The 23,890-nt window shown below is 39.8% G+C and overlaps 1 protein-coding gene across 3 annotated transcripts in view; it reads right to left on the reverse strand.

Moving 5' to 3' along the window:
* Positions 1-8,886: 8,886 nt before the first annotated feature.
* Positions 8,887-23,890, reverse strand: part of SCAF11 (SR-related CTD associated factor 11) — a 49,707-nt gene continuing 34,703 nt past the window's right edge. For all 3 annotated transcript variants that reach the window (XM_072862427.1, XM_072862444.1, XM_072862436.1), the window contains exons 10-15: positions 22,692-22,798; positions 15,658-18,192; positions 13,304-13,647; positions 10,572-10,790; positions 10,001-10,120; positions 8,887-9,637 (exon numbers count right to left, since the gene is read on the reverse strand). In XM_072862427.1, coding sequence (XP_072718528.1) covers positions 9,509-9,637; positions 10,001-10,120; positions 10,572-10,790; positions 13,304-13,647; positions 15,658-18,192; positions 22,692-22,798 — 3,454 coding nt within the window. In that variant the 3' untranslated portion in view covers positions 8,887-9,508. The remainder of the gene's footprint in view (positions 9,638-10,000; positions 10,121-10,571; positions 10,791-13,303; positions 13,648-15,657; positions 18,193-22,691; positions 22,799-23,890) is intronic.

The following is a 23,890-nucleotide window of genomic DNA, read 5'->3' on the forward strand; positions in this document are numbered from 1 at the left end:
TGTTACCTAATGGATTTGAGGATTGAGTAATAATTTTACATGTTCATTTATTTGAGAGGAACAAATATTTACTAGATCGCAAAATGTGAACCTATGCATACAGAAAGGAATTGAGTCTAATAGTTCTAGGAAATACAGCATGGAATAATGGAATTAAGAAAGGGGGAAATGAGGTACAGAGCAGTCTTTGGAAGGAAGCTGTAGAAATCCCGGTGCTTGGGATTGCCCTCTTACGAGCAAAGTTATCTGTGTGCGCGGTCTGTGAGGATTTCAGACGCAGGGAACTAGGTGGAGCTTTCCCTCTCTCACCATTTCTATTACAAGCCTTTTGCAGTGTTCAGAACGACTTACATTTCCACCGACTGTTTCAAACGTACCCCAGTTTCAAGGCAGCCCAAATGTAATCTTTCTGAGTAACAAATGGAGGGCAAAGCATAGATTATATAGTTCCAGCCTGTGATGTGTATTACCGATTTCTGTGCATATTCATAGTTTTACTGTGAAATATTTACTAGCTGATTGTTCCTGGAGAACTTCCCATTTCAGAATATAGTTGCCAAAAAGCAAAAAATGCAGGATTCACGCAGGTACCTTGGTAATGTAACCGTATATATCGCGGTGTGATTGCCAGGTCTGTCATCTGTATTCTAGTGCTTGTTAGTGTAATAGTTATACGTGGGAGTTTGATGCAGACTTGCTGTCACTTAACTCTTCACAGCTCCAAGTTGTTTGTGACAAATCCATTTTTTGAAAGTTCATTGCGGGGGAGAATAACTAGCACTGTGTGTTTTATATTCCACATGGTACACAGCATACTACCATTATAGGTATTTTTGGAGCAGGTAAATGCATAATTTCTATTATGTGTATTTTCTTCATTATAAGTTACTTCAGTGACACCACTGCTCATTGCAACCGATGGAAAACATCCTGTGGTTCTCCAGTGAGTGTCAGCTCAGGAGCACAGTCATAAAGAATTTCTGGTTTGGCTTGGCTCCACAGCATCTTCTTGAAGAAGACTACAAACTTCTCGGGGGCGGGGGGGAACATGACAAAACTAGATGATACTAATTCCAGGTTAGGTGTATTTTTAAAATGAGGAAATCTCTTGTATCTACAGTTAAAGTTCTTCTTTTGAAGTGTTTCTCAGTATAGTGAGGATGCTAAAAGCACCTCTTGTCAAAGTAGATGTTATTCCTCAGTCATCAGTCTGACTTTCCTCAAGGTTGTTAAGTTATCAGCACAGTAACAGAGCACTTGTTGGCGTCTGGTCTAACCTCCACTGAAAACTATTGCAACAGGCTTGCCTGGAAGGAGAAAAAGCATTACAGTTGTTCATCTTTAAATTGGCTCTTTTCCCCATTAATTTACGCTTGGCTTTGCTTGATGATACAGTGCCTGGTGTTTCTTCTGTAGGGCGTGATGGCAGGGCTGAAGTGCGCAGCCATCAGTGTTAATTACTGCCTGCCTACCTACAGTTTGGGGCAAAGCACTTCCTAGATTCAAATAATTTTATTACTACTAAAAATATTTTGGTTTCATTGTTTTCTTTTTAGTTTCACTCTCCAGCTTTGAAAGGGCGTAGCCTGGAGGGAGAAGCACTGGAGCACGTAGCGAGGTTTGAGTTCAATTCACATCCCTGCCAAAGATCTCTTTTGTGGCTTGCAGCAAGTCACGGCATGTGGAACTGTCTCGTCTGCTGCAACACGGAGATCACAGTACTGCCCTGCCTTGTGGGAAGATAAATCAGCAGCTCATTGTGATACGATGACGTGCAACAGCTAGGGATACCCGTAATCATCCCGTCGCACTCTTTCTCCCTCCTCTGCCTTTTCTACCAGGCAGTTATTAGGCCGTCCGTCGTTCCTTGCGTGGGTGGCTGCAGAGGGCTTCGTGGCTGATGTCCTTTCGCTTGCTGGGCAACGTGACGTGTGTGCAGGCTGCAGCGTCTGGCGTGGGCAGCGAGTGGAAGGTAGTGGAGCCACAAGGTCGCTCCGTGCCCCTCTGCGTGGCCGAGGGTGTGCCTGCGCGCTCAGGGCTGCGGCTCTGCCGGGGTGAACTGTGCGTAGCTGGATCCGTTGGGCGAGGGGGATTTCGCACGGAGTGGTTTGCGTTTGTGAATTGTTCTCAAGTGACGGAGAATTCAGGGCTGAGTGTTACGAGTAAAGTTACCACCGGTTTGTTTCTGGCGAGATGGCAATATCATCTTCCTAAATTACTGTGACTTCAAAACTATCTTGGCTTGGTTTTAATAACCTGCTGTTTTTCACATAGTTGTATCAGTGTGCTGTTTCTCACAACATCGTTGCCATTTGTGTCTTGGCTTCTCCCCATCTGTGGTAAGTTAACCAGAGAATAATCTGAGCCGATACCTTTAAAAAGGCAGGATAAGTTGATGGCTTTGTACCTTAAGTGAAAAGAAATGCAATATTAGAATAGCAAAAATCTCACAAGGATGTATTCATGGTAAGGTCAATTGTCTGCTCTTAGGTTGGGTGGCTTTTGGACAGCTGTTTTAAGGTAGGCTTTGAATACTTTTTAGGTGGATTTGCTGGTTTTGTTGTTTGGGATTTTTTAAATCCGCTTGCCCACAGGTAACTTGCTGTCCTGGCTAAGTAAATTTTTCTGATACCCACCTATCTGCTTGTTCCTTATCTTTAGGCAGGGGTCTCTGCATTTATATTGTTTAGGATGGAGTTACACGGTGAATCATGAAGTATGAAACGCCCTCCAGGATGGGAGATTGTACCCTCATCCCAGTTCTGCTGCTGGCCTCGGTGGGCTCCTCGCTGGCTAACCCCGGGAAGGTTAGCTGGAGCTCAGTCGCTTTGCCAGCCTCCGGTGAAGGGAGCGGTAAGGGAGGAAGAAGGGCCAGTACTTCTTGCTTTTTCCTTTGGAATAAGATCTTAGAAACAGGGAGCCTGCGCCATTACAAAAGTTAATATGATTACATCATTCCATTAGATGTCATCGGGGTAATGAGGAAATGGGGTGGGTGCTGTTCTGGCTGGGTCTCCCTGTGCTACTCGGACGGGATGTAACCTTCACAACCCAAAGCTCTGTCGCTGCTCTGGGCCCTGCGGTGTGCCAGTGGGGCTGTCCTGCCCGCGTCACCTGGGGTCGGTAGGGTTTAGAAGGGTTGCAACTTCAAATCTCTCTAAGCCTCTGTGAAGTCTTGGCCAACTGACCTACGGCTAACCCTGTAGTAAAACCCACAGTGCCTCAGAAATTTAATCTACTTGCCACAACCCATGCAACACGAGGTGCCTATGCTGCGTGGTTGTGTGTGCTTTGTATTTCCCCCAATCCCAAATATCACTGTATGTTTATTGGAACTCTTTCTTTAAATTTAAATAGTCATTGAATTCCCCTCTAGGCACTGCCCTGGGACACCAGGCTGACGCAAGGGCTCGATGCAAGGCCATGGAAGTCCATCTCCTCGTGCCCTCTTTGGCTTGATGATGTGGCTGCAGAGCTGCACTGTGTCAGCGAGAGGGAGGCGGGGGTTGAATCCCCCGGTGAGGAGGGTCTCCCACACCCCAAGTTGGTTACTTAATCCCTCGTGTTTTGGGGATGCTGAGGTTACGTAGCAAAGCCATGTGCTTTGCACGGGGAGCAGCAGCTCTGTAGTGTATTGGCATCAGTCAAAGCCAATCAAATCAGAGGCAGATCTTGTGCTTCCAAGATATGTCATCATATTTTCAGGGGAATATCTTAGAGTTTATCAGCTGATACAGCCATTTAACTACCAGGTACCATGCAGTGGTAGATGATGATGACTGAGCAACCTGGGTGTGTGACAGCCTTTTCTCCCAGATGCTCTCTAAGGACAGGTTTCCTTTTGGTGCGTGTCCTGGGGCTTCACGCCTGCAGGCAACGCCGGGGGTCCCTGGTCCTTCTGCTGCCCGCGGGAGGAGAAGCTCTGCTCTCCTCTTGGCTTTGGGCAGAGCGAGCCAGGGGCTGTGCTTTGGCCATCAGCGCTCCTGATAAATGTCTGTGCTGCAAATACCTGCACATGGGATGTCCCTCCGTCACTCGTGCAGAGAAAAAAAGGCAGCAATGTTCCTGTCTCATGTTAGAGGAGGCTCTACTCACCACGTGTAAGCTACCTTCCTGGTCCCTGAGAGACCTGAATTTCTGTAAAAGGCTCTGGACTTTATAGGTAAACTCTGACTTCCACGAGTTGTTATTTTCTTTAATCCCACCTGCCATTGCACTGAAGCATCCAGGAATCCCTGGCTATTTTTGATTGATCCTCGTCATAAAAAATTCAGTGGTCGTAGGATTAATTTCTGCAACACTTTAGGACTAATTATATGACAACCTGCTGACAAAATTCCTTGGGTTTGGCTCCTGCAGTAATTTTTCTCTGTGTTGGATTCCACTCCGAGTTTGATTGTTTACTGTGGATAATGAGCATCTACTACTTGCTGTAATCTTCTGTGTTTATTGCACAAACAGGCTACGAAAATGAAGAGCAGGTTGAAAAGTTACTGTTGGTGTGTGAGTCTCTGGGAGTTGTGACTGAGTAATATTGGAAAAGTAAGAGTCAAGTTTAAGTCAAGTTCCATATCCCAGCCTGGGCCTTCTCACAGATTCATCTCCTTTTATGCAAGTAGTTAATTGTGCCTTTTTTTTTTTTTTTTAATCTCTAGGTTAGTGATTAAAAAAATAAAAAAATCTTCATAGATGCTCCATTACTTTCAAAGCTGCTGCATCTAGTAAGTACTCTTTAATAGCCAATTATTTCAGTAATCATCTACTTTATTGTCCGTCCTTGTCTCTACTTTTTTATAAACTATTGATTAATGTGAATATTGCAATATGTATAATAATGAAAATCTTTGCCAGAGTAGTTTCATCGCTGTGATTCAAAAGGTGTTAAGTTCACCTTTGGAATCAACATATTTGTTTTACACACTGATGTGTTACGATGCCTGAGATGTGGCTTCTGGGGAAAACCAAACCCTTTTGTTGGCAGTAGACTCCAGCAGAGTGATTGCTGTAGCAAAAATAAGTAAAGATTTCAAGGCACTACTTGCAGAGGTGGGATCCAGAAAGGCTTTAGCTGCATAAACCAGCCTGCCATGGCACTTGCTCAGCAAAAATTACAAGTCCAGACTAATGAGGTACTTCTGCCCTTGCCGTTTGTCCCCACATGCCTCTCCTCTTCCCATGTTCTGGGCCGGCTCATGCTCAGAAATGGTTCTGTCCTGGTGGTGCCAACACTGCTCAGAGCCAAAACGAGCTATCCTTCCTCCTACCCATTTGCTTGATGCAGTAATTGCCCTTTGAGGAGACCAGGCAGATGGCTCTCCTGACACACAAGTAATTTGATTTTTAAATGATTTTTCAAAATTTTAAACTCCTCACCTGCTTAAGCTTGAGTGCATGTATTTGCAGGACACAGATCAAGACCTTTTGCATGTGCAAAAATCAACTTCTGTGATGCCTGTGTGCAGCTTGCAGCAAACTGCAGGTGGAGGCCAAGGGGGGCACGGTGGACACAGCTTAAGTCACCCCGATGTACTGAAAAGCCCTTTGCAACGATAGATGAAGTGGTGATTTTTGCTGTTAGGATGCTTGCAAAGGTCCATGGCCCTAAGCAGCCATGTAGAAGTAAGACTGGCTTACAATTTAGGCAATACATTTTTAATTAATTAACTGCAGTCAGTTGGTTTAAATTACTTTCCTTTTCAAGACTATCTTTTCTTGGAAATAATGTCTTCCCTCAGCCTCTGATGTAAGTGTAGCTCCATTTGCTTAAGTTAACTTCATCCTCATGAGTGACAAAACCCTTCCCGGAGTAACACCCCAGGAGCTGGTCTCACTAGCCCAGCTTCACTCGACCATTACAGCTGCAGGACATGCCTGGGAGTGGGCTTCTTCCTTCTGAAGACTTGGCCTCAAGGAACTGGCACCTCTAAGCCTCCCTCTTCCCAGGGAACACCCTCGCCAAGCCACTTGGGTCTTGACCTGAATTTCCACCCTTGCTCCTCAAAGTGGTGTGCTCTTTCCTAAGATCACCTGCCCACCTATTAGGGCACCTTTAGTAAACACAGAACCAAGACACCATGTGAGCAGTATCAAGGTAAGACTATCCTTTCCCAGCCTGGATGTTATCACCCCGCCAAAGCTTCTTTGAATTTCAGAGAGCAGGCAGCCAGCCACCTTGAAGGACAGCTTGTGTCCACATTACCTGTGGAGGTACCTCATAAAGTACAGTGGGGTTAATCCTAGAAAGTAAAGTGATGCCTGGCATATAGCTCCCGAGGAAGGTAGGCTATCATGTGCTGAACTCCCAATGGGCTATTTCAGTGAAGCCCGCTGTTTTCATCAGTACTTCTATTGTGTGGGACATGGCCTAGTTGCTCTGAGTCCTGCCCTTCTTTGGTCCATGCAGCAGATTGTAACACACACCCGGCCCCCCAACTTTTTGCAAGACCCAGTATCTAGAGACCCTGCTGCAGCGCTCGCAGTAAATGGACACTTTGCCACATTTGTTTTTCTTCAGCTTGCAGCATCTGCAGACAGGCAAGGCAGGGTGAGGACAAACTAACTGAAAACAAACCAGGTGTAAAGGAGGGGGAGCCTTGACAACGTAGAGCAAGGTTAAATATGCATACGTACAGAAGTAATAGTACTTACACTGCGTTCTGAATTAAACCCCTTGAGCCAGAATCATTTAAGACCAAACACAGACTACTTGCAGCTTAGTGAAAAGAATTTATTAGAAACTGTTAAGCACTACACAAAACTAGTTTTTAGAGTATTTTTTCAGTAGACAGCACTCCAGCCTTATGCTACAAACATCATATTGTGGACTTTGGACAGCCACTGTGCTCCTAAGATACATCTTTAGGATGAGACATTCAAGCAGCATGCACAGTGAGACAGTGGAAAGAGTGCAAGGAAAACCCTTTTGATTTGCATAAGTTCACAGAAGGTATACAGCTTAGCAATTGTTTTCCTCAAGGCAATTTGGATCAAATGAATTACTGATACCCTAGAGGCATCAACAGGGTGCAGCATCCCCATCTCTTTGCCTTCAGTGCTACTGCATGTTGGGACTTTCAGTACAAGGAGTTTCAATAAATAGAAATACAGTTTTCATGCTATTTTAACAAACATGACTACAAGGTTGAAGTACATGCCTTCTTGGGCAGTCGCACCTTACTGCTTTTTGGGAAAAATAGGAGGAGAGTCTACGTATTAAGGCAATGCATTTTATTTTTTTTTAATTCAACATAGAAATTGTAACGAGCTGCATATTTTCTGGTAAGTTCTGAAGTATTTAATTGTAAAAAATAGTTACTGATCACATGCTACTCTATCTGATATTCTTCATTACGTTTTGAAATACAGTGGAGCATCGCTATAGTCACTGCCCAAACAATGTGGCAGCAAGTGACAGCTTATCTTCCAGTCAGGAGCTGCAAAACAAGAAATTAATGAACCCTCCCCTCTCCCAGTTTAAATCCCCCATTGTTCCTTCCCACCCAATTTCCACCTCTCCTCTAAAAGGGAAAAAAACCCACAAAGCATTTATCTGGCTCCTGAAAGGAGCTCTATAGCAAGGCTCAACTGTATAGAGTAAAAAGATATAAAAAGTCATTAAAATCCAAAAATTCAGAGAAGGAAAATGTAAGAAAAATAAGTACGCATGGCGTGATAAACCAGGATAGACATAGCAATTTGCTACAACATTTTTCAAAAAGTGCTAACCAATTTTAGCTTAAAATAGTTCAAGAGATCATACAAATTGCTACCACAGTGTAAAACTGAGTATTTTGAAAAATCTAAAACCTGGCTTGACTGTAGAAAATGTATTATATCTGTTTCTAATTTACATGGTATTTTTATTTAGGCACACAAAAATAAATATAGACAGTCAAATGCTTCATTAAGTCTGCAGAAAGTTATAGTTAAAACCAAGTGATCAACTGTTGTGACATCACATTTTTTACATATATATCTCTCTATATAATCACGTGTGTGTACAGGGGTGTATATCCCTTATTTCATCCTCAGGCTTCTGCAAAAGTTACTTACAGGGTAAGACTCTGTTTTCTGTCAAGAAAAGTTAATTCGGGAACTATTGGCTATGAAGAGATAATTTCTCAGAAAACTCAACTGATACTTTCTGTCAAAATGTTGTATTTGTGCTTGAGCTGGAACAGAAGCCAGGCTGAGCCAGCACCAAAGGTTGTTACCGCATGGCAGGACTGGAGGGGGAGTGCTGAAATTGTAACAGCACTGTGAGAGTAAGGGAACAAATATTTCTATCTCGGATTAAATCTCAGAGTAAGGCTCCTTCTCCACTCAAATCCAGAAGGATCCCAAGCTATTCTTTCCATAAGGAGCCCGCAGTGATGATAGTGTTTCAGCAACTCTCCCTGCTGCTACCTCAGTAAAACCAGTTTTAGCTTAGGTGTAAGCATTCCCCTAGCACATTCAGTGACCCCACATCTGCTTTTAAAATGCTTGTGGTACCTCTACTAACCTCTCTACACAAAAGTGCTCGGGGAAGTAGAAAAGCTGTTGCACATGACTTCAGATTGCGCAGGTTCAATACCAGTCTGGTGATCCATGCTACAGTCCCTAGTTAACAAAGAAAAGTATTACACAGCTAAGATCGGCACAACTGGCAGTCTCTGATCAACCGGGAGCCTACTAACAAATTCCAGCTTTCTTGATTTTATTTGAAGAAACTGGCTTATGTTTCTGAACATCCAGCTCTAGCATACTAATTCCCTACTAGCTAAGGGGCAGGGTTAGACGTGAACTGAGGTTGTCAGTGTGTGGTGATTGAGGGCTTCAGCACAGAAAAATTATTCAAGTTCATCCCACTATCTTGAAACAAATTGAAAAACATCACAAACAAAACCAAGCAGCATAATTTTTATTTGGTGTTACAACAGATGTGCAGCGCCTGTGGTTTTCGGCACTGCATTTTACTGTTTATGATTTTGCTTTTTAAAATCTAAACAGTTCTTCTGTTCAGACAACTCCATGTGCTTTTTTTATATACACATTGTGACCCCTGCATTCAGCCTCTCCAGTTAACACTAGAAATATTTGTCAAGGCAATACATTATTTTATCTTTGCTATAATTAGGGAGAAATCAAAAGAAAATTTTACTTTAATCTGACCGATTACATGTACTGTACATACCTGTTCCAAACCCAATGTACTCAGACAAAGTTTCTAATTTAATGCACTCTGTTATTCAAGTCAAAATGCTGTACATCTAAGTATCCACACAATCGTACATTCCTAATGATTCTTCTTTACACCTTTATTTTTTTTAGACATCTGTTTTTAAAAAGGAATAAAGAAGTTGCCCTGTAGATCTATATTTCTTTAGAACAAAACATTATATACTACATTGAAAAATAATTTTATCAAAACCAGATTCAAAGCACTGTCATGTACAATTTTCAGTTAACGGTTCATGTTGAAATTGCACTTTGCAGATAGAATAAAATCAAAAACTGAAAACACGTTCTATTTCCTTTCACAGGAGACTGCCTCTTCGGGATTTTTCTTCCGTGAATGTTTGTATTTGTCTACATACGCTTTCACTAGATTTGCCACTTTTGCAGAATTAACTTCTCCGCTCTTGCTATGACAAACCTACAACAGTTTTAAAGAAAAAAAATGTTTTAAACTTTTCTGTTGATTTGCCACTGTTCCACACTATTTATTTATTTTCCCAGCACCCCAGGTTTCTCCATCTCAGGCAGAACAACTTTGGAAACTCCTAACACTTCCCAGTTGCTTCCCAAATAAGTTGAATGGAAATTCAGAAGCTCTCACACAATGAGTTATGTTCTGAGGAGCTAAGAAAGCTCTCATGGATGGAGAAAGACGAAGGTATTTTTGCTTTTCCTATTCCCTCTCCCAGCAACTACCAGTTGTTCCCACAAGATGAAGAAATCCACCCCAAACCCTACCTCAACTGAAATGTATGCATTTCAGATTACTAGATCAACTTACTTTATCTACAGCTTTCCGCACAATTTCTTTATATTCTTCCTTAGTGATGTCTTTATTTTGGTAGAAAGGTTTAATAGCCAGTTTGACCTCTTGTGCCGCTTTTTCTTGAATTAACAATTTCTGATGAAAAAAAAAACTTGAGTGTTATTTTTCACTGCCTGCCTACGTATCTTTTTATCAATCACAAACTAGAACTTTACAGGAAAAAAGTTACTACAGAAGACTAGAAAACCATGCTCCCCTCACTCACATTTCAGCTCTCATGAGAGCTGCTTGTGTTTTACTGAGAACAGAATGCTGTCGCACAGCAATTAAAGTAATATTCAAGCTAGTGCTGCTTTAAAGACGACTACATTGAAAAGAGTCAGCTTGCTAATTTATGTCCTACAGCCACCACAAAAGTATCACATACATGATGGTATCAAGTATATCACCCAGAAGGGGTACTGTCATAGTTTGCTATGTTTTAGTATATAAAAATTTGTATATATAATATAAAAATTTATATATATGTTTTATATATAAATGTATAAAACGGTATATATAAATATACTCTGAACTTTGAACTTGCCTGGTCCTTCTTCGAGCTATCTGCACTGGCTTCCACTGTTACACTTGCTTTGTTTTCTCCCACTTTTACAGCTGCATTAGAGCTCTTGATGTGACTTGACGACGTTGCATTACCCGAACTTGGTCCCTGAACTGTTCCCACATTTCCCAGGACTGCCGTTGGAGCAGGCAAGGCTGGAGCACTCATGTTATTACTTACATGAGCAGCATTTGGAACACCCTGTTTTAAAAAGTTATCGGTAGTTAATACATTACAGTTCAGTATGACAACGTGCCTTTCTAAAGTCCCAGCAGCTATAGAAAGAGCATCAATACTACATGCTTTGGTTCATTAGTTAATTCCCACACTATCCATTATTATGGAAGGTATGCACATTATATGAGATCTACTCAAAGGAAAAAAAAAAAAGCTTGAAAAGTAAGGCATCCTCCATGTCACCACTGTGGTTGCTAGATTCTGGCTCTGATCCCAGCGATAAAGCAAACAAAGTACCCTGCAAACAGGCACGGAGGGTGTGTTAGCACAAGGGGAAGGAAGCTTATGGCTGCAGAAGCTCTCTAGTTGTCACAGGAGTGTATAGGTAGCCCTGCTTTGTAAATCAGATTAACATTTTTTAAAAAAATCAGTGCCTAAACATACATACAAAAAGTTAATTTAAACCACACTTGCATTCCTGCATCATAATGATGCTGTTTTGAAAACATTTATTTTTGTATTTGTTATCAGCTTGAACTTGCAAATGAATTTCAAATGTAAACACACCTACAAGTCTACAGGAGGCTAGAGGTGAAATGCTGGTTGAAGCACCAGGATCTGTTCTTCAGGAAAAGCCATCTTCTGTACATTTCCAACCACCACCAAAAGACCAGGGGCAGTATTGACACTTCGGAACTGAGCAATTAAGGAGCTCTCAGACCTCAGATAGAGGTCATTTTTAGCAAAAGCCAAGAATACATCCTCCCAGCGTGTTTCTGGCAGGCCACCCTAAATGCTACTTTTTTGCAGGTAATCACCATTACTTTTTTCACATCTGCATTCATCCAGATGGAAAATAATGAAACAGGAATTTGAGCTCCTTGGAAAGGACACAGATATCAAGCTGTTATAATCAGCTCCCTTCACCTTCCTTTCAACAGGAAGGACAGGTGGAGTCCTGCAGTATTCAGTAATTTGTATTGTGCTACCACCAAGGACTTGTTCAATGAAAGCTCAAAGAAAAAGCAGCAGCAGCTCCCAAGAGCATTCAGGTTCATGACACCATTCCACAAAAGCAGGTAAGAGCAACAAATATCACAGGGGCTTTACTAACAAGTAACTGTATTTTGGAGCAATACAAAATCTTTATAGAAACATATTTATTGCTGCACTAGATATTGTATTGCACAGAGGTTTGTAGCCTACGTTCTTACTTCTTCTATTTTTAGAGGTTAAACCTACTGAATTTCCAATTGTGAAAATTACAGACAGCAGGCATTAATCAAATCAACAAGCAAGCTACCAGCATTTTAGTTCCAATAGTACCTTAATGTTTTACCTTGCAGAATATTAAAATATTTCATATGGCCTGTAACTCCACTCAGTATTTCCCACAGTACTTAACTCCTTTTGTTCTAAGTTAATGAATATGAATGGATAACAGCAGTTGAAAGTGAAAAGAATGTAGGCCATTTATCAGTGGCTTCAAATCTTTAGAGATGATGCATGAAAACAGAGGGTTAGAAATCACTGTTCTAGAACATCACTTTTTCAACCTGGAATGCAGGGGAAAGTATTTTGGGTTAGAGCAGGCAGCCTGCAACAGAAGAAACGCACAAACCTCAGTCAAACCCTGAAGAGCCCTTTTTATATCACAGATGCAACACTACATCTCCTCGCAGGGCCATGCATTCTCCTGGGAGTTGTTCATATTCCCTTCCCTGATATAAAAGCTCTTAATATAAACAGCTGGCTACAGGAAGAGCTCACATACACAAAGGTTGTTTTAAGATATCTTGAAAGGCACAAAAAGATGGTCTGACCCGCCCCAAGCACGACAGAGTCTTTTTGAAACTGGAGAAATGCAGTGGGAGTTAGGTCTCAAACAGGGCATGCAAAACCAGGAGAATCGGGCAAGAAGGGGGAAGTAAAACATACCAAAGAAAGCTTGGAAATTATTAACAAAAAGTCTCAAAGATTAAACAGGATAGAAAATGCATGTGTGTGGGGAAGCTGCTGAGATAGAGACAGCTGGAGAATGAGAGTGTGGAACAAACGGGTGTCATGCAGTACTTGATAATTTTCCTCTGCTGTTACAGCCCATGGGATGAGAACTGCAACAAAGAGGTTTAGGTCACTTCCTACATGCTGCTGAAAGGGGATTCAAGCATTTCCTAAAGCTTAAAAATTAGGTTTCGAAGGGGAAAACTTAGTTTTGGAAATGGGGCACTTCTAAGAAGAAAAAGGTAATGGACAACATTGATGAAATTTTTCAGTGTTCCATTACCTAAGAACATGTTGTTATCACAAAAATCCAGTTATGGTGTTGTGTATTATTATTTAAAAGCTATAGCCCCAAAACAACCCATATCCTCATGGATACTTCCACTTCAAGTTTGGTGTGGGGTGGAAAAAGACAGGCAAGAGAGAAAGAAACTGCAAGTATAAATTTATCAAGACTATGGTATTCAATATAAGAAACCCGTAACTGATACTACTTCAATACTACTCTTGCCATAGCTTCTGATAAAGCATACCTGCAATTGTTTTCCATCTTGCTGTGAAGCAATGTAGCTGACTTGTTGAGATGGTGGGGGTGGAGGTGGAGGCGGAGGTAATCCCTGAGACAAATTTGTGGGAGCAGCTACCTGTATGAGAGGCACGCCGGTAGGGAGATGCATGGGCATCGGAGGGTGGATGTTGAAAGGATTTCGTTGCATATTCATCATGGGAGGATGGACACCCACTGGATACGGAAAGATATTCACAGATTGGTGCTGTGCATTCACTTGTGGCATTACATTCATTTGTTGCTGCATCATATTTATTGGTAACTGAGAACCATCGCTTTGCTGGTTGCCTTGGTCTTTGAGGTTTGGATCTATCAAAAGAAAAAACAGACAGTATATGAAGTAGAAAATCCATACTTTATAAAGCAAAAGTGGAGCCAGGTGTCTAAACTCTTCGTGAAGTATGGAGTATCAAAAAGCTTTCTATAATCCGAATATTTTAAAGATATTGCATTACATTATTACATAGTGCTCATCACCAGACACATCTCAGAGCCAAACGGTAGTTTCTGAGTTTTAAAAGTTCAGGTTACCATAGAAGCCTGCATTTTGAACTTCTATTTTCTCTAATTGCTCCCATCGCACAGCTAATAAATTATTTCATCACAATGAAACAGTAGTTCTCCCCCAAAGAGCAGGAAGACAACATAGCTTATCCACCCTCTGCAGTTGCAGAAGGTTAGTCATACACTATCACGTATGCAATGCTCTGCTCCCCTTTGCCTGATTCACACACATTCACTTTAGCCATTTCTGGTAACTATAGAAATACTCTCCTGTTTTTTTCTCATTGAATAACAAATCATCCTCAACCAATTTCAAAGACGTTCATATTCGGAAAGAGTTATTAAAAAACCCTGTAATGGTACAACAGGTAAAGCCTAGAAGTAAAAGTAACCTCTTGGGGTGGCACTTCTTTAAAAAAATTACTTTACTATCTCACTCTATCTTCAACAGAAGCCCAAAAGTTAAAGTCTAGATACAAGCCACAAACCTTCCAAAAGTCAAGAAATTAGTTCTGAGAAACGGTTGATGGGTTATACAATTCAGATGTCCTTCCCTTAGAATCCCTTCCTTGAGGAACCCTGTCACCTAATTCACAGGGATTGGGATTTAAACCCTTATGCTTCACTCCAAATCACCTTTGTTAAAGATCACGGGATAACAGAATCACTGAAGTTGGAAGGGACCTATTGAGACCATCTAGTCCAACCCCCCCTGCTCAAGCAGGGTCAGCAAAAACAGGTTGTCCAGGACCATTTTGCCCAGGACCATGTCATGATGCCAACCTAGCCTGTTTTAACCAGTTTTGAGAGATCACTGTACTATTCTCAGCTGAATTCACGTTCCAAAAGTGATTGTTCCTGAACTATGTAAAGTCTGCAAATCACACAATACTTTCAATTAAAGGTTTGATAAATTTTGCCTGCAGCAGACTGAAGGTTGACAAAAGTTGCCTCCACACTAAGAAGCCACTGATGCAGTTGTCTCTGAAAAGAGGGAGAAAACTGCTGGCATCTAGGATGAAAATGTATAAAAATGAAAGACAAAACAAGGAGACAATAGGAAAGTGCAAGTGGTGTTGTCTTCAGAACTGGATTTTACAGATTTAAAATACAATTCACATCTATCTTTTACTTCAGAGCATTAATAACCTGTGGATGACTTCTTAGCTATTCAGAATCAATCTCATCCACAGTTAACTCGCTTTCTACCAAAAAGTTTATTTCTGTCAGGGCAGTCACCTTTTAGATATAAAATACTCAAAAATATTACTTCTTTTGAGGGCTTTAGAGGAATTTTAATGCTGAAGTACAGTAAAAGTACCATTTTTGCATCCATAAATCTCCCTAGATTTTTTAAGCATATAAAGAGGAAAATACTTATTTAGAAGCAAGATAAACATCAACATAATGATTTGTCATCTCTAGAATCTAGTGTGTGGGTCTACACAGGGAAATGCAAATCTCCTTGAAAAAACTACCCTTTTTAAAAGGTGTGCAGATGCTAAAAGTAACCATGAAGAGGATATGCTTTCTCTTCAACCAAATCGATTTACTTAAGTAGCACTCTTAGGATGCATAGTCCTTAAATTATGTCTAACTTTAACTTTAAGCAAAACCAAAAAGCCATCAGTGTGCCATCAAAACACAAGAAATCCCCAAACTCCACACCTGCAAACCCGCATACTGCAAAAAGACTACAGAGTCACCCCGAATTATTTCGAAGAGCTAATCAACTCGAGATAGGTCAATATGACTAGGATTTTACTTGGCTACTACAGCTGTGACTAAGCTTTTATGTTTCAAAACTATGAATACCTTGTTCAGGTGTCTCCTCTTCTTGTCTCATTCCCCATCCAGACTGTGGACTTGATGAATTGCGTCCTCTTCTTGAGTAATAATTCTGCACATCAGCAGGTAAAGTCTTTCTTACAGCCCAGCTGGATGCAGATGTCCACCCAGATCTGTCAGCAGGCGTATCGAAAGAATAATCTTGTTCATTCTTACGCTTGTATGGCTGATGTTCTGGGAACCTTGAAGTTTCATTCCCAGAACCATTTGAGTTCCCTGAGAGAGGTTTTCTATTTTGCCAGTGATTTTCACTCTGGTCTCCATACATGAAACCACCTCTTCCACGCCCACCTCGGCCACGCTGACCTCTCCCTCGATTTGGAATCCAACCTGAACCAAAGTTTTTATTCCAAGAGTGTCCTGAATTATCATGCCTGCCATCTTCCCAATGTGGTTTCTCTCTCTCTCTGTTCCTGACTTCAGGAACAGAGTTTATCCTTTCCATTACCCAGTCTGGACAATCATTCCTCCGCTTGTCTGAAGAACATTGATCGTCATTGGTTTTTTCTGTATTGTCCTTCTCTTTTTTAAGACTTTCATTCTGTTTCTCTTGATCACTTCTTCTGTAGCGATCATTTCCTCTGGGACTCCTCCAGCTGTCATTTGCCCATCTCTCTTTCCATCGAGGTGAATGACTGTCCCTCTCATTTCTAGAGAATGAAGAACCTTTATTTCTTGTCCTAGATCGTGATCTTGACCTAGATCGTGACCGTGACCTAGACCATCTCCTATTTCTTCTTTCTCTGTCACGATCTCTTCTTTGACTATCTCTATCACTGCTTCGAGATCTAGACTTTCGCCTCGGAGATGAATCCTTAGTTCTTGACCGAGAAGATGATCTCCTGCTGTCACCTTGAACACTGCTTTCCCTGACAGTTTCCCTTTTGGGAGATCGAGACGGTGTTTTCTTATCATCTTTGAGTGTCTCTCTCTTCGGAGAACGAGACAAAGATCTCCTTCCCTCTCTCACAGTTTCCTTCTTGGGTGATCGTGAACTCCTGTCTCTGGTCATCTCCCTTTTAGGGGATGGTGATTGAGATTTCCTGCCCTCTCTCCTAGAAGGAGACCAAGTTGTTGATGGAGAGTGGAACCTAGACCTTCTAGTTCGAGTCTTTTTCTCTTTTTTGAGTTCTGACTGGCACTCTCTTTCTTGAGGAGTAGTTTCATCTTTTACATCAGAAAGTCCTGAAACTGATGTACAATTTCCTGCATCACATTGTAAGGAGTTCACTTCTCCTTGCTCTGAACTTTCAACTGGTGGTAACTGCTCAATCTGAGGTTCATTCTGGTCACTGCAAAATGAGTCACAATCCATTGGTATCATTTCATTGTTATCTTCTCCAAAATGTTTATGTTCAGCTTTTACCTGGGGTGACTCTGAAGTTCTACCCTCTTCACTTTCTGGCATGGCATTCTCTTTTAATGATTGTTCTGACATATTGTCCATAGAAATACTGTCTATTAATGTCTCTGGTTCTTCATCTTGAAGAGTTTTTAAGTTTTGAATATTTGTACTTGCACAGTCTACTACTGTTTTTTCTTCAGCCTCAGAATTATCTATTTCTATGGCTTCTGGATGCTCAGGCAATTCACTTCTGGGTCTCTCTAATGGCTGTTCTTTTCCCAAAGGTTCTGGATATTCCAACAATTCATCTGGACTAGCTACGGGTTGATCTATTGTTGTCAGAGTTTCTACGTTCTCCATCAATTCATTTTGAGGACTACACGATGTCTCATCTACTTTTTCAGAAGTTTCATGGTCACATACTTCACCTCTGGGACTAGCTACTGTTTCCATTTGTTCAAGAGTATTTTCACAGATGTCCTGATTCTCAAGATCTAGATTTTTTTCAGTAACACCTTTTACTTCAAGTTCCTGACTTTCACTTCCTAAAGTCAGTACTGGAGGTTCTTGGACAGAAAAACTTACATCTGCATTGCCTGAAGTATCTTCATCTTTGTCACATTCTCCTGTATTTCCCTCAACTTCTGCATGTTCACTACTGCTTTCCAATCCATTAGCAGATTCTGTTTCTGCATTATTTTTCTGTGGAAGGCTTGTGTTACTGCTTTCATAATCTGACTGCTGGTCTTTATCTAATGTTAGAACTGCTTCAGACTCAGCAATGTCGTCATCTTCCACTGAATCACTGGGCAATTTTTCAGAACGTGCAGAACGTCTCAGTTTCTTTTTAACCACAGGTGTTTGTTGTTTAACTATTCTTTTAGACTTTCGTTTTGGAGGAGCCTTCTCTGATTCTGAAGGAGATTTATTCAGAGATGGGTTATTGCCATCAGGGGCACCACACGCAGAACTGCTTGACCGAGGTGAGCTCCGAGACTGACCCAGAGTCTCATTTTTGCTGTTTCGTGCAGACCTTCTTCTAGGAGTAGTATTAACTGATTTCCTTCTAGTTCCTCGAGTGCCAGATGAACCTGAAGCTTGCTTTTTCTCTTCTCCTTCCTGCGTACATGCAACAGCATATCCTTTGCCTAAAGATTCTAATAAAAGCAGAATACATTAAAGTTTGATAATAACTATTTATCCAAACACAGTTAAGAACATAAAATTACCTTCTCCGGTTTAACAGATATCCTCAAATAATACAATGTAAGATTGACTATGAAATGCTGCCACAGCTTAAGTAGATAAATTCAATTTTTTTTTTCCCCAGTGCAGACATTTTCTTTAAAGAATAGAATCAAGCTAACAAAGTAACTTTTAAACACACATTTTAGAAGCAGTGCCAGCATAGCTACATGGACAGTAATGGCATTCACAATGAAACTGCTATTGATATTACCGTTCAAAGACAGTCAGCATTTAAGCTGTTAGAGAAGTAACGAATTAACCACACAACATTGTTAGCATATAGTAGTTCCTGTCATTCTAAAATGCAGGACTGTTGGCAGGGAAGCCTCAATACAGAAGTGAAGCTCAATACTACAGAAAGTGACATTTTTAAATGGCTGCCAGTGGGTGATCACATGGAAGCAGCTGATCAGAAGCAGTAATGACAGCATACCTCTCTACAAAACTGAATTTCAGGCAGTGCAAACTCATTCACCAGTTAGAAGACAGACCCTGCACGCACCATGGCAGACTGGACTTAAACTCTGCTGCAAGGCCCCCGGGATGCCTGCAGCACCTAACAAACTGCATAAGGAGTGCAAGTTCTGGGTCAGCCTAGGGTGCATAAAAAACCTAAAGCTCCAAGAAGAATGACCGTAAGTCACACACAGCAGCACAGGAGCTCTTGTTTTGATACTGTATTAATTTATTTCATGCAATCCACAATTTGACAAAAGTCTTTGTAGGGAAGCCAAGGGTTATATTCACTGCAAAGGGAACAGAATGTACTCTTGATACCTATGAAAGCTTATGAGGGACAGCTCAGGCATTAAAGATTAATGATAATTAAGTAAATATACTTGAATGTAATACTCGCTTCAGAACTAAATTAATTTCTTGAGATGTCCATTAATTTGTTTCATACTTTGCGTAGACTTCAGAAAGCATAAAGAATTTGGTGTTTAAATTAGTTCTTTTTACAGCTCCATTGTCATACACAAATAATAGAAACCTATTATGTAAACAAATAATAGATTAATTTCTATGGATTTTGCAATGTATTTTTACATCACATGAAATCTTGATTCTAACTCTCTGTATAATGTTATTTCCCATGCTTTTATTGCACTAAAATATTTGTTTAAAGTATTCTTAAATTATATAAAAATAACATAGGAATAAGACAAGTATGTAACAGCACAAGATCCTCTACCACTTAACTACTTTGTTAGCAGAATCAAAAACATATCACTGTCTATTAAATGTAAACTTATCATCTGATAACCTTAGAGCAGTAACTCTGCAAGCATCTCACTAGCCTTTAGAAAGCTAAAGCAGAGCACAAGACTATTAATCACCTTCTCTGACCTCCCTTATAAACACGCAATAATTTGCCTGAACATGAAAAAAATCTAGTTTTGGTTTTTGGATGTCCACTGATCAAATTATCACAAGATAATGAAAACCAATGGTATCAATTGTACAGAAGGTACCATATATTTAAAAGAAAACAACATGCATGGTAAAGAACTTCCAAAGGAATTTTAAGTGACTGGCACTATTTGAGGTATCTCCTGTAACAGTCTCCCCAGTAATTTCATTAGAAAGTGACTTCACAGTCGTCAACCAGCAGTTATTCAGCCACATGTGGCTGTCTCAGACTAACTACGTCTTCAAACCTATTACAACAGCCAGGAAAACAATTCAGATATTAAAAATTTGTAATGACATGTAACATCTGTGATGATTTTCTTCAATGGGGAAGAAATCACCCTACAATAATAAAAATTCAGAACACAAATGGAACATGGGAATCCTGACAGAATTAAAAGGCAAGTTATTTTTGTGGCACTTACAAGTGAAACACAAGCCTCTTTTTAGCATTCCTTACTACTTGTAAAATTTTAACAGAGAAGCTTCACAAGCTTTGGACTTGGACCAAATAGAAAGCATTTCAGCTCACAATCTTTATTTAAAAATATTTTAATGACACAGAAGAACTGCATAATACCAGTCTAAATCATAATGGTATTTATAGACTCGCTAATGCATTTTCAGGTCAAATTAGTAAAAAGACTATTTAATGGTAAGAGAATCTAAAACAATTGCAGCAGCTACAGGGAAGATTCAGGCAGTACAGCTACATGGCCATCACGGATATTTGTATGCCTCCTTGCACAACTCTGGAAGCAACTGTCAGCTACTACTCTGATGCAAAACTGTGCACCGTAGGTATGACCAAGAGATGGGGTGGGGTGTGTAAAAATAATTTTTAAAAAGATTATGTGACCATCTTTCAGGCACAATTTAGTATGCATCACAAGATCCAGTTTGCTTTTTTTTTGTGTGTCTGTTTTCAGTATTTTATTCATTTTTCCCCTGTTCTCCAACTTTGCAGAAAGTCCCAGTGCCCCGTTTCCTCCATCTTCTGCCTTTTCCTTCATCTCTCACACTTCCTGTAAGAGAAGGCCTTGCTCCCGTCTCCTTTATATATATTTGCCATGCATCTCTAACAGTATTCAGGTTAGGTTTCTCCTTACGTTTTTTTGTGCGTGTCTGCCTTTTCCTCAGTTGCTATATAAAAACTGAATGGGGAAGGAACACTCAACTCAACAGAATGTGACCAAAATCCTCAAGGGACATCTTCACATCCAACATGCCCTAGTTTCACTAGGAAATTTGAAGACACTGTGTCTTACTTCCTGCATGCTTCTTATCAGTAGGAAGTTTTTAAGTCAAACTTGAAGATGACTTAAAACTTTAGTGTCAACATACTACAATGTTTTAAGAGTCAATCTTGATGTCTATCTTCCACTTTGTCCACAGTTTAAGTAATATATTACATTAAACATCTGAACTTTAGTTTAGGTGTGGCAAGAACATATGGAAACGTACAAAAATAACTTAAGTATTTATTTGCTGTGTCTTGTTAGCTCAGTATTTTCACATTTCAAAATCACACCTTTAAGAGAGGAAGTGGAATGCTTATATAAAAAGTATCAAAGTTCTAATCAAGACAACAAATGAGAAAATTCTGTTCTAAATATAAATTTTAAAACAAAAATCTCAAAAAAAAATTTCCTTTTCTTTTGCTGTCAAGACTCAAACTCAAGATCTCCTGCCTCTCCCAAAAGATAGCATAAGGGATTTAGTTACATGTTGTGCCTTAAGAGTTGACAATGTTATCAGTATTTGCAGATCAGTTGCTGATCTATTATCAACAGCAATTACTCACATGTTCTAAATAGTCTACCGTTGAAAATAATTTGGAGCTTATTTAAATATTCTTCATCTTTCTGATGAGAGAAAACACTGTTTTGTTTGGGGTTTTTTTGGTGGTGGTTTTTTTTTTTTTTAATGCTTCTGGTGCATACTAACAAACAAAGAAGCCTGAATCCATAAGTAGAAAGGTGAAGGAAAGTCAAGAGGTGTGAGCTAGCATATATACTCATTACTACTAGAAGCAGAAACAGTTAAGGATCAGTTAAAATTGCACTGCCAAACATCAGAGGCCTGAGGAAGCAACCTATCCATTTTTCACTGGGGAATGCAGAGGTGAAATAAGCACCTCTAACAAGAATGAAGAATATGAATGAATAAAGCATCTTTTTCATGATCCTTCTACTACCTTCACTCTTTCCAGCAATTCACTTACTTCCTCACAATTTTTGTAAGCCAAGAGACCTAAATCTCTCCTGTCTCTCTGCCTACTAGTCAAGTGAAAGTAGTATAATTCCCAATTCAAAGAAGGTACTCTCTCTAGCCTTAAAAAAAAGTACTCCTTTGTTTTAATTTCTTTGAACTTGTGCAGCCTGTTGGAAGAAAAACTATGTTATTGCTGAGTATGGAGAGACAGGCTGTTAAAGCAATTGGAGGAAGGTAATTCCTTCCATGTCTTTGTCTTCTGCTAAATTCCTGCCAGATCCTGGAGCTTGAGCACTTTTGCAAGCTTTTGCCCTGTAGAGCTTGTAGGCATACTGAAAGAGATCTATACACTTGCACTGTTTCCTGACTATTCCTCTTCCCTGTCAGGAAATAGTTTGTTCCTCACACTGCACAATATACCACTGAAACATGTCAAGCCATTCATAATATATCATAATGAGATTTATCTTTAAACAATAGGAAAATAACTTGTAACATGAAAGAAAGTGTTGCATTTGGAAATGGAATTAAGTTACATAAAATACTTATTATTTTAATCTTCGAATGAAGAACAGTTATGCCAGTTTTGGGGTGACTGGTTCATCTTCTATATTCTAATTTCAGAAAAATAAACCAGCTGGTTTTGAAATAGTACCAAACTGCACCAAAACAGATTGGTTTTTTCTGTTAACTGTAACTATATACTCCACTTTGATTTCTGACAATCATATTTTAACAATACTCCACATGAGCTATAAATAAAACTTACAAAAAAAAAGTTTACCAAAGTTTTCCAAAGGCCTGATATTTGTTGGAAGAATTGTCCCTGCTACTGTAGTAGAAGTGAGAAGAAAGGTCTCAGCTTCAGCTCCATAAGACATGAAAGGAATTCTGGAAAAGTAAAAGCATTAATGTTAGTTGTTTTAGCTGTTTGTAGCAAGTTTTGGAAACAATGCACAAAACCAGAACATTAGGCAACCATGACACTTCCAACCTCATCGCAGTGGAGAGAAAGGCAAAGCTGACACAGAACAAAACTTTCCTTCCCTTATTTAATTTCAGGCTTGTATTATTGCCTAATCTAGTAAAACAGTTTTAACAAGGTATGTTATTGTTAAAGCAATATACATTTGGCTTTCTTCAAAACCAAACATAGAACTGTAACAAATAGCCTACTCGGAATTAGTAGACTATACTGCTGGAAATAAAATTCTGAACACTGATTTAGTACTTCAGCAAAAGAATAGCCTTTTCTGCAGAAAAATGAGATATAGTCTACACAACAATTTAGTAAAGGCTTCTGTCTTTTTTTTTTTTAACAAAAAAAATATACTTATTCAGGCTCTCTCAGCAAACCTTAGGCAAAACCAGTTTAGCTATTATCTCTACAATTTTTAAGTTATCACTGCATTAGAATGAAACTTTTCATAAAGAAAAGTACATGTAAAAAAATTTAAATTCATTATTTAAATCCCAGGTGCAACTTTTAATTATAATTAAAAATCTCTTTACCTGCTCTTTTGTCTTAACCTTTGTTTTATGCCAAAGAGAGTGAAGAGTAGTGAAATTAAGATCATAGACAGAACCAATTTCTTACTGTGTTATTTTAAACTCAGTTATTTTATGCTTCTGCTTTATATTCATGAAATCATCCTTGGGGTATGTTTTAAAGCGCATCTGCTCTCTGACAAAAAAATGTATGTTCTCTGTTTCATTTGATAGAGCCCCTCTTAACTCTTTCTAGATGCATTTGTTTACAAACAATTACAGAAAGAAGTGTTAGAATCAACCCACGAAAAGAAGGGGTGGGGGGAGGGAAATCAGAATCAGATTGATGTTAAAGCAAATGTAGTCTGATTTCTAATGATAGAAATAATTTAAAAAGCACATTGAACACTAGCTTCCAAATAGCAAACATATTTAAACTTGCATTTCTGTGAAAAAGTGACGTATTAAGATGCACAAGTCAGTGGAGTTACTATG

The sequence above is a fragment of the Ciconia boyciana genome, chromosome 1 (genome assembly GCF_034638445.1).
Source record: "Ciconia boyciana chromosome 1, ASM3463844v1, whole genome shotgun sequence".
Lineage (NCBI taxonomy): Eukaryota > Metazoa > Chordata > Aves > Ciconiiformes > Ciconiidae > Ciconia > Ciconia boyciana.